The sequence below is a fragment of the Protopterus annectens genome, chromosome 10.part0, assembly GCF_019279795.1.
Source record: "Protopterus annectens isolate FY-2018-M chromosome 10.part0, PAN1.0, whole genome shotgun sequence".
Classification (NCBI taxonomy): Eukaryota; Metazoa; Chordata; order Ceratodontiformes; family Protopteridae; genus Protopterus; species Protopterus annectens.
In genome coordinates, this window is record NC_056744.1 from 1601597293 (window position 1) to 1601609257 (window position 11965).

General features: G+C 44.3%; 1 protein-coding gene across 1 annotated transcript in view; it reads left to right on the plus strand.

Moving 5' to 3' along the window:
• The first annotated feature begins 5914 nt into the window (after nucleotides 1-5914).
• The window catches only part of LOC122813776 (sulfotransferase family cytosolic 1B member 1-like), a 400061-nt gene continuing 394010 nt past the window's right edge, over nucleotides 5915-11965 (plus strand). The window contains exon 1 of the mRNA XM_044086273.1: nucleotides 5915-6213. Coding sequence (XP_043942208.1) covers nucleotides 6057-6213 — 157 coding nt within the window. The 5' untranslated portion in view covers nucleotides 5915-6056. The remainder of the gene's footprint in view (nucleotides 6214-11965) is intronic.

Below are 11965 nucleotides of genomic sequence, written 5' to 3' on the forward strand. Positions count from 1 at the left end.
ATCCTTTGACTGTGCCCAACAGGAAAAACGTTTCCACTTACTATTATAAATCTTCCGAGTGGAGGATTTATGAGAGGCTATCAAAATATCGCGAACTGAGTGAGATATTAGAGGAAGCCTGGCTAAAGTTGGAATTGGAGAAACCATGCTGTGAGGTTCAGAGAAGGGAGGGAGCGGTGCAACTGACCCGACTGATGGGTCAGGAGGTCTGGAACTGGGTCCAGATGCCAGGGTTGCTCCAACAGATAACGGTGAAGAAATGGGAACCAAACCTGTCGAGGCCAGTAAGGGGCAATGAGGATAATGGAAGCTTTCTGAGCGATGGCTTTCTGAATTAGTTGAGATATCAGTGGGAAGGGTGGAAAGGCATACAGAAGTCCCCGGGGCCAATCGTGGACTAGAGCGTCTCTGCTGGGGTGGCCTGGTTGGGGAAAGAGGGTGAAGAAATCGTCGCACTTGCTGTTTTGGGGAGTAGCAAAAAGGTTGCAGCAAGGCTGGCCCCACTTTTGAAAAACTTTCTCCAACACTGAATTCTTTAGAGACCACTCATGAGGCAAGAGAATAACTCTGCTCAATTTGTCCGCAATCACATTGGACTTCCCGGGAATGTGCATTGCTAACAGAAACCGCTGAGAAGAAATCGCCCATTGCCACAGTCTGAGTGCCTCTCGACATAGGGGGTAAGATCTGGTTCCGCCTTGTTTGTTGATGTACCACACTACAGACATATTGTCTGTCTGAATTGCTATAGTTCCCTTGGGAAGAGAGTCTTGTAAGGCTTGCAACGCTAGAAGCACTGCTCTCATCTCTAGGACATTTATGTGCAAGTGGCACTCGAAAGGTTGCCACATGCCTTGGACCGTCCTGCCCTGGTAATGCCCCCCCCACCCGATCAGGGAGGCGTCCGTTGTCAATGTAGCAACCGGAGGGGGAGGAACAAAAGGTCTCCCTAGGAAGAGCTGGGGAGATGTGATCCACCAAGAGAGATGATTCTTGCACGATTGTGTTATCCGAATAGGATGGGACATTGGAAGTCGTTGGAAAGACCATTGTGTGAAGAGCATCCATTGTAAGATTCTCATGTGGAAGCGAGCTAATGGTAGAAGAGGGATGGCCGCCGCCATTATCCCTAAGACCTTCAGGATCAGACTGGCTTTGACTTTGTTGCTCTGCAAGACAAGAGAGACATGTCTATGTATGTCTGCTATTCTCTGCTCTGTGAGTCTGGCTGACATGTTGACTGTGTCTAGATTTGCGCCTATGAAGGTAATAACATGACAAGGCGACAAGACAGACTTTTCATAATTTATTGAAATGCCTAGTGTTTGACATGTGTGTAAGGTGTAGTCTCTGGCAAGAAGGAGAAGATGCTTGGTGGGGGCTGTTAGGAGCCAGTCGTCTAAATATGGAAACACCTGGAATCCTTGTTGTCTCAGCTGAGAGGTGACCACTGCCGTGCATTTGGTAAACACTCGGGGGGCTGTAGTGAGACCAAAGGGCAGGGCCCTGAACTGAAAATGACTGGTTCCCAGCCTGAAGCGGAGAAATCTCCTGGAGCGTCGGTTCATTCTGATGTGATAGTACGCATCCTGAAGATCTATAGAGCACATCCAGTTGTCCCGCCCCAGAAGGGGCAGAATGGACTGCAGCGTGACCATCCGAAATTTTTTTTTCTTGACAAACTTGTTCAAGTTGCTGAGATCCAAAATAGGTCTCCAGTCCCCTGTTTTCTTTGGAACCAAAAAGAATTTGGAGTAGATTCCGGATCCTTGTTGGTCTGCTGTGACTGGTTGAATAGCTCTTTTGCTAGCAGCTTTGAAATTTCTAATGCTGCTTGCTCCCTTTGACTGGGTGGAACGTCTGGAAGGGATTTTCCGGACTGCTTTGGAATGCGAAAGAAAGGGATTTTGTAGCCTTCAGAAATGATAGACTGTACCCATTTGTCTTGAGTAAGGGAAAGCCAGGCTTCTGGGTACAGAGATAATCTTCCCCCGACTGCCTCCGAAGGTGGACAGTCGGGCAACACCTCAGGGATGCTGAAAGGGCTTGTCAGAGAAGGATTCTCGACTGCCCTGATTCTGCGGGCCCCCTCTGCCTCTAGGACGGCATCTATTATTATTGTTCCCCCCTCTGCCTCTAGGGGGGAACCAACTCTGTGCATCAGGCAAAACTCCTTGTGGTTGTTTGCGGAACCACATCTTTCCCCCCTTCTTGCCTTTGGGGTAAGGCCTAGAAGGAGTAGAAAAACGGACTCCGACGGCAGAGAGAGTCTTGCCATCAGTCTCGCACCTAGTCAGGGTTTCCTTCACTTGAGGATCAAAGAGGGATGATCCATCAAAAGGGGAGTTAGTGAAGGACGCCTTGAAAGGGTCCGCAAAGTTACACAGCCGCATCCAGGCGTGCCGACGTAACGCCACACCTGTACCTGCCGCTCTACTCGCCCCATCCACCGCGTATGAAAGAAGGCGCATGGAGGAGTTAGCTATTGAGTTGAGGGTCGCTAGCTGAGAGTTCATCCTATCCTGAAAACCCGCAGCTGTTGGATCCTTTAACATTTCACTCGCTTCCTTGAGCAAATCCCTCTGGAGACGAGTGAAATGACACAGGTAATTCAGCGAGCGCATAGAAAAGGTCGCTGACGAGAACATCCGCTTCCCGTACCTGTCCATAGTCCTAGACTCCTTGTTAGGAGGATGAACAGGCACTGAAGGATCAGCAAGCTCCTTCTTGGTGGCTGCAGACACCACCATAGCATCAACAGAGATGCCTTTGGTCAAGAATTCTTTGTCTTTGGGGGCAGTGATAAATTTTGATGGTCTCCTGGGGGTGGGTTCCACTGAGTCAGGAGCCGTCCAGACCTTCCTCGCCACCACTTCCATGAGGGGGTCAAAGGGAGGGGACACCCAGGAGGTGGAAGGGCGAGAGCCAAATGCCTCAAGATACACTGATTCATCCTCTGAAGGGTTGAGGGCTGGCCAATTCCCCCTCTGTTTTAAGATTTCGAGGATGTTTGCAAATGAGACATCTTCAGAGGGGGAACGAGGGGAACCTTCAGAATCCTCTAAATCAGTGTCAGAGGTGACAGACTCAGGGGAGTTGATGTGCTTCCTCTTGCACTGCCTCTTCCTAGGGGACTCTCCTACCGGGTCAGGAGAGGCCTCGGAAGAGGAGGAGATCCCCACTGGGGATACTTGAGGAGCTGGCTCTTTACAATCCGGGATGAGGGAGTGAGAAGAAATCACCACAGGCACCGTGGAGGGAGGGGCAGATGGAGCCAACTGTGGGGTTGAACCAGGTTCCAACACGCTCCTCATGACCTTGAAGGCACCCCTGTCAGGCAGAGCCAGAGGTCTCCGCTCTGAAAAGCTGAAAACCTCCCCCGGCACCGACAGTGATGGCTCTGAGGTCGATGTCGGAGCCGAACTCACCAGCGCCGAAGCACCGAGAGGGAAAGCGGGGTCGGACAAGGGTCCGATGCCACTCGCCCCCTCGGAGCCGACGAGGGAAGTCCGGTGCCGAGATTCTTCCAAAGAAGACATCAGAGCAGACGACGGCACCGAAGACAAAGGTATCGGTTCCGATGCACCTACAGTCTCGGGTCCGAGCTGCCCCGGCTCCGAACTCAAGAGAGTCAGAGGAGGAACATTCTGAGTGACAGGATTAGCCATCGACTGTTGAGTCGGGATCTGAAGCATTTGGGCCAGTGCCTCGGACTTAAGAAGTCGACTCACTACCCTCTGAAGGTCATGATCTGACGGTCTCGACGACCTAGAGGAGTGAGATCTATGGCTCCGTTCAGACAACAATGGAGATGCTGGAGCCGAATGAACGGAGCCGATAGATGGTGACCTGGACCTCTTTCTGGAAGTCGGTTCCGATAACCTTATCGGAGCCGACTCAGCAGTGACTACCTCGGCTCCGGCCGGAGCCGAGGGAACAGTGGGAACATGTGTTCGAGAATCATCGGCTCCAGCTGGAGCCGATGTTCGAACAGGTTTCGAAGCCCCTGAAGACGACTCAGATACAGGAGCCGACGGTCTGGTAGGCTTGGAGGGTTTCCCCAAAGATTGAGTCGGGGGACCCTCAGGCTTCAATAAGCCCTTTAAAATGAGCTTATTTTTTTGCTCCTGCAGGACTCTAGTGCTGAAACCATGGCAAACAGCACATGAGTCCTGCAGGTGCAAAGGTCCCAGGCAGTATACACAAGAAGTCTGACCGTCTGTCAGAGACATCTTCTGACAGCACGAGTCACACTTCTTAAAGCCTGAGACCTTCGATTCTTTAGACATTTCTAAAGAAGGTAGTGTAATCACTCACACTCACACACATTACACTAAGTGAAATTAAACTAAATTAAACTAAAAAATTCCCTACAGAAAACACAGTCACTCCAACTACTAGGAAGGGAGGGACGGGGCCTAAAGGCCTAAGGGAAGAACTCTTGAAAGTTCTTGGAAAAAAAGGGGGAGAATTTGCAAGGGAATGGTAAAGAAACTACCTAATTAAGTAATTAATACAGAAAAACTAACTTAAAGGGGGTCTATCTTAGTTAAACTTTGTTTTAAAGCAACTAACCTGAAGAGCCGGTTGGAAGAGCACCTCGATCGCTATAGCGGCAAACGAGATCTGGGGAGTTACCGCCTAGCATTGTGGGATATAGGGGAGCCTCGAGCCGGTGGAACTAGCTCTCGAGCTTTTAGAGTGGCCGAGTCGGAGCCGAGGTTCGGCTCCGAACCCATCCAGCAAGAATGAAGGCGAGATAGACAACTTAACATCTACATTTTTAGCCAAGTATCAGGAAGTGTTGTGCTTCCCTCACAGTAAGACGCTGTCCGGTTCGATTCTCAGCTACAGCGTCTTCTGCGTGGAGATATGCGTGAATGGGCGTACCTTCGTTGAAGGTTGTGTGTCGGGGCTGGTAACTCGACATGTAAAAATCAACTACCAATTATTAGCGGACCGGAGTTCTGCTGTGGCGACCCCTAACCGGGAAAAGCCGAAAGACACAAACAAACAAATCAGGAAGTGTTGTGCTTCCCATAAGATGACAGGGCTGGTGCGGTAAACTTTTGAGTCTGACCACTGTACATGGCTTCTGTTATACACATCGCTGAAGGATGCCAAATGGGGAGATGCACCGAGTCACCTTTTAAAAGTGCACAAGGAAAACTGTGTGTAAAGCTCTATATGGAAGACACTAATGTGGTGTGTGTATTTGTAATGGTGTTGCAAAGGGCAGATTGAATTCTAGTTAGTTTTACCTGCAAAATTTCACTGACAGAAGCTTTTGGGAGGAAATGACAGCACGTTTCCATTTTAGGTAGTTTCGCATACTCCCATGCAGAGAGGACAAAGTGAAGAGACCTGTCTGCTCTCCCAGGTGCTAGGGTAGTGGGTGTTTCAAATGCCTTGTATAGTCTTCTGTTGAGGAATAATGGTATAAAGACCAGTTTAACGCGTTTTGGGGAAAGTTATCTGGGTCTGGAAATGTGTGCGCTTGTTTTAAAACAGTTCACCAGGGTAACTGACCTGTTTGTGACATCAAAACCAATTGGGGAGCAGTCCTATCAGAATCAGAGAAAAAAAAACAAATAATAAGGGACACTCTTAAAATATTAGTAATATTAATAGTGACACAATAAAATAATGTGGTATACATTTTCTTAAGTCTATAACGGTGATTATTCTCAACTTTTCCCCAATATTTAGAAGGGATTAAGAGGGACGAAGCTAAAATTTGAGTAAAACATCAAGGACAATTGAGCGGTATACCTACACTGAGACGTCTCACTACCCCAAGCGTTCTCTCATTTTAAGGCGCGGGTTTTATAACTGCAACATCTACAGCTCGTTATCGGGCACAGCAGACACAGTTTGGCGTAGCCAAGTTAGATGGGGAGCAAAGTACACAGCCTTCTAGCTTTTAATTCCCGCCTCCCAAGATCTCAGCAGATTTGCTGAATTATCTGCATAAATGGGAGGGGAGATCTCATTTTAAATGCTGCCTCTAAAGGTATCGGTAAGCAGTAAGAAACTTTCTTTATTCCGTTGGAACAATGGCAGAGCAAAATTCTACTCCCGACTTTGTTAGGCCAGTGCTAGTCCCCATCGAGGGGGTTCAAATTCAGTCAAACTTTGCAGCAAATTGGGACAGAGTGAAAGTGTTCCAGGCTAAACCCGATGACCTGTTAATTGCAACATATCCCAAAGCAGGTAAGTACTTTAGTAAGTGCAGGACGTATAAGTACATCGGTTATCTGTTTTGGACTTCTTGGCTCGAATTTGTTTTTTTCTCCTAGCAAAGTGGTTGCAGATAAACATATTTGCACTTGTTGCAGCTTTTCTTTCCAAATTAAAAAAAAAGACGTACGCAAATCTGTCGTACATTCCTCGGTCTGATAGTATTTCTTTTAGACTCAAATTTTTTGCGTTTTACTGTGCCCAAACCGCACTCCTATCTGTAATCAGACAATAAAGTGGGCTGACGTACAGGTTATGGGGCGTACTCTCAAGAGTCCAGATGTTCACAGAATGTCCAGATTTTTGCCGTGCTCCACTTAAAATGTATGGTTTCCTGGCAAATCACATAAGATTGAAGTGACTAAATAATGCCATACATCTGAGTTTCAGACTTCACGTCGTTCAGAAAATGCATAACTCAAAGTCCTTTACGCTAGCAACTTTCAAAGTTTGTAACAGCAATATTTAAAAACCTCCCAGAGTTTGGTACTTTAGGGAACATAGTTGCCTAAACTAGAACCAGTGTGCAGCCCCCCCCCCCCCAAAAAAAAGAAGCCCATCGAGTAATCGGTCATGCAACAAGCAAAGGGGCCCCTCTGTGTGTGAAATGTTTCAGATAGCAAGTATTTTGCCTTTAGCCATCCCTTCTCTTGTTCTCATTTGTTGGTTGCTAAAGTGAGTGAATTAACTCTTCACTCCCTTTATGTTTGTAATTACTAACCACCAGCAGACTATTTTCTGTTCCGATGTAAACTGTAGCTGCCAGCAGTACAGAATTTGTGCACATTCTGAAAGTGCACTACATATAATTATATTCTGCATGTTTTATTCCTCAGTGTCTGTCTGAAAGGATACCGTTTTCCCCTTACTGCATATAGAGTTTTGCAAATCTCTAAGTGGACAATGTGCAGTGCAGGAGTTAACTAAGCCTGTGTGCACCCAAGTATACCTCTCAACTGCCCCTGATTTTGACTCAAATTTTAGCCCTGCCCCTCTTAATCTATATTAAATTGATAAGTTTTGGAGAAAAGGTGGTGAATGGCATTCGTTACATTTACAGATGACTTTCTCTTATTCTGTTAATGTCTTAGTACTGTCTAGTACTATTAGTGTTTCAAAAGGGTCTCTAATTGTTCCTGGTTATTTCCAGATGTGTCCTCTATTTGTTGAGAAGCTACACACACACACCTCTCAACCTGGAGACATCGAAAATCTGGGCGAAGGCCCGTAAAAATTGGGTACAACTGGTCAAAAATCTAGACACTAATTAATTACCATAAACTTTGCAGGCATAATAATGTAACCCTGCCCACTCCTGTGGAATTATGGGATACCAAAATTCAAGTAATTGTGAAAAATGTTCCCCCAATTTAACATCAACTCTGAAAATGCACATTCTACACAGAAATGCCAGTTAAAGTCCCTTTACAACATTAACAAAAAATCTTAATGAAAGTAGTAGACAACAGGCATTTAAAACAATATATTCAACTCTCTGCCCTACCACACTTCTAGCATGTACACACTGACATGCTGTTAGCTGCACCTTTACATATATTCATTAAATTGACATACATCAGTAACGGTTACATCATGTATAAAATAAATGTGCGCTCTATTAATTTTTATAGGAAATTAAAATCAAAATTTGTCATAATATTCAGTGGTATAACAAGCTACTGTTGTCGATACATGGGACATCACGTGTCATTCTGATCAATGGATGAAATAAATGTGATTCTTAAACCTTCTGCTCTTGTAGTTACATACATACCAATGTGCATTAGTAGGTTCGTTAAACAAATCTGGTAGCTGCTGATACTGGGCACTGACTCGTACCTCTAAATGTCCTTGAATTTGACTCCTATTTTAGCTCTGTCCGGGTCTATCTTCTTAATCCCAATTCCCCCTAATACTGGTGACCTTTGGAAAAAAGGTAGTGAATCACACAATGCATAATGGCAATAATTAGAGTCATGGACTTCTTTTACTTATATTAATTCATAGGATCTTATTCTGTCAATGTGTCATGTTTGTGTGTGTGTGTGTGTGTATATGTATGTGTGTGTATATATGTGTATATTATGTGTATATATGTGTGTGTGTATATATATATATATATATATATATATATATATATATATATATATATATATATATAATATTGCTAATATTTGTGTCCCTGTCTGATTGTTGAGATTTGTTGTATTCTTCTCTATTTTCACTAGACATTGGCCATAAAATCATACAGATTGAAATGCAAACCACTCTATTTAGCCCATGCCATATATCTGTTGAATGTAAGATATTATGTCAGGGGAACGTATTTGCCCAGCAGTGTGTATGATACTCCTGGGATGTCATCAGTATTGTGTACCCTGGCTCTGGGAGAAGCTGCTGGTATGCTGACAGCCTATAATGGGATACTGAAGCATATGTGCAGTTTTGTAGATGCTTTTATCAAAAGTTTTTTTCAATATTTAAGGTACTGGTTATCTTTTCTGCTATTTTTTTCCCTAGGGCAAAAGTATATTGCATGGTGTAAAATTTAACAGTAGCTATAGCAGAGTGTCTTAAGGCCCTTAAGTTAAGGGAGGAATTCCGTTGGCTCATCATAGATTTAGAACGTGCTGAAATTATCTTTAAAGTGGATTCACTGAAAGTTATATACAGATAACCTAAAACAAATCTTACTTCCCTGCACCCTTAAGGAGTGGGTGTTCCTAGCCAACACACGTGTATATGCTAACTCTACAGTCAAACAACAGTGGGGAAAAGGGCAAAGTCAGTGGCCCTGAAAGTTTGTCAATATTGGTCATAAATTGTAAGGCAAATTACTATGCTACAAACTGTAAAGTTTATGGTTTCCATGGCAACATAATGTCTTCTCTCCTTGACTTTTCTCTGTTTTGCAACCCCACCCTTCCTTAAACACTTTTTTATCTCTGCCTTCATATTATTTCCCGACATCGTGTAAGTCTCATTGCAATAGTCTAGTTTTCTAAAAAGGTAATTACTGAAAGTAATGTCAATTCAACTTGGTGAGAACCTTTGGGATCGTTTAATTTGCCTCCCTTTCAGTTCAGATTGACTTTTCTTTTTTTCAGAAAAGTCAGTTGCACGCTATGGTATTAATGAAATGACTGCCTAGGACCAATAATCGTTATTCAAACGGGAACAGAAAGACAAGATGGGTGTATTATAGCTGGATCTCTCAGATCAGAAGTCAGTGACAATCAGACCAACAGTGCCAACCAAGGATATTCAGATGTGTTCAGAGGGCAGAACTTGGAAGTAATTCAGATCAGCCAAGCCATAACATACACTGCTGTCCCTGTAAATACTCAATCAACACCAAAGATCAAATGGATCTACAATCAAACAGTGGCAGTCCCCTGTCACCATTCAGCCAGATACCAATGGCTGAAGGGGATCTGTCACTTGCAGGATCCCATGCCATCTCACCCCCCCCCCCCAAGCACATCTGCCATCTTTGCGATTCCTCTAAGGTTTCCTGTAAATAACTTTGTTCTTGAATGTGACAAGTGAACTCCATCACTTCTGTACAGTTCTGGTGAACGGATATTAATTGGTGTGGTGCAGTATCCAATCCCTAGTTCTCTTGCCTATTGTCGAATTAATCTGTTCAACTTCCTAGCCCTTTTCACCACTCTGGTTTTATTTGCTTCTTGCTGGACTGGTCTTGATATTATATCTGACCACACAAGCTTAATGTTCAGCCAAATCTGTCTGATCTGCCTGGACCATTGACATATTCTGTTTTTTTGAGGTACAGTAATGGGCTGCTTGTCACATCATTCCCTCCTATACGTAATACAATTAAACATGACTCTGGTAATGATGCAGAATAATTTGTTAAAGCTGCCAGCAAGTGCCTGCACTGCATTCCTGTCCTTCCCAGCCAATGATTTCTTCCTCTTTGAAACCCAAGTTCTGCCCAGAGTCACACAATTCTCTAACCATATGGTGCATGAAAGAATGCCCCAGATCCACCTATTCAGCTGCTTTATGATACCTGCTGCAGAAGAGAATGCTGATTAGTCATTTTGATCTGACATCTTCTGTACACCTGCGATCTGACCTAAGCACAGTACCTCAATTTCTAATACCCCTTTGAGTGGACATGTGATGTGGCTCCTGTTCTGAAGAAATGAGCTGTTAACTTGCTAATGTCAAAACCCAGCCTTACTGTGGCTTTTTGTACTGCCCCAAATTGGTAACTAGATAAGGGAGCACGATCTCTGACACAAGAATGGTGTGCCACCAGTCAAATGCATGACTTGTTTTTTAAAACATCTAACTATATCTCGCCCTATATCCTTTGGGAGCTCGAGCTTCTGCTATAGTCCTTTTCCTAGCTGCTCTGTTTTACTCTTCCTCACATGAACCCCCTACCCTGTCAGCCTCTCACTTAATATCATTGAGCCCTAGAGACCATGTAGGGTTGTCGCTCTTACTGCACTGCACTATCGCAGATATCTGGAGTGCACCTATTAAGTATGCTGTCCAAAACAGCCACAGTTCATACTTCAAACTACGTGTCTCTCAGAACTCCCCATAGCCATACAAAAATTACTCAACCTGATAGGTTAATGCACATCTGCTCTCCTGACCTCCATTCTTGCCCAACATTGGAGCATCTTTTTAATTGCAAATGCTTATGTGGTGTCCTGACACCCTCACACCCTTTGCTACCAACTAATTACTGCCTTTTGTGTTCTAGCACTGTGCCTAGACATAGTCAACTTTTTTAAAACTAAAAATGCAATCCCTTGGTTCTGTAAAATGGACAATACATTTTTTATACAATACTCATGTACTGATGCAGTGCTTTCTCTGTCATGGTTGGATGCAGTGCTTTCTCTGTCATGGTTGGATGCAGTGCTTTCTCTGTCATGCTTCCTCGTTGTTCTTCTTCTTTCAGCTGCTCACGTTGGGTGTCACCACAGTGGATTATCTGTTTCCATTTATTTCTGTCCTATGCATCTTTCTCTGTCGCACCAGCCATCTGCATGTCCTCTATCTCCACATCCATAAACCTTATCTTAGGCCTTCCTGTTTTCCTCATACCTGGCAGCTCCATCTTTAGCATCCTTCTCCCAATGTACCCACTATCACTGCACTGCACATGTCCAAACCAACACAGTCTCACCCCTCTGGCTTTATCTCCAAACATTTCAACCTGAACTGACCCTCTAACATGCTCATTTCTAATCCTGTCCATTCTAGTCAAACGCAAGTCAAATGCAATGCAAATCTTAACATCGTTAACTCTGCCACCTCCAGCTCTGACTCCTTTCTTTTCATTAGTGCTACTGTCTGCAACCCATATAACATAGCTGGTCTCACTACCATCTTGTAGACCTTCCCTTTCACTCTTACTGGTATCAGTCTGTCACAAATCACTCCTGACACTTTTCTCCACCCTGCCTGCACTCTCTTCTTCACCTTTTTTTTTCATACGCACCATTATTCTGAACTGTTGATCCCAAGTATTTAAACTCATCCAGTAAAAAAAAAACAAAAGGCAAAAGTGGCCACAAACTAAGAACAAACACAAAATAAAAAACACAATCAGCGGGTTACTCGGGGTCCAACTTTAATAGTCAAAAAATGTTGCAGGGACATTAAAACTAGAAATATACATAGTGCTCTATACATGCACAGTGTCAGTTGTGAAAATTTTAAGCAATTTATATTTTTT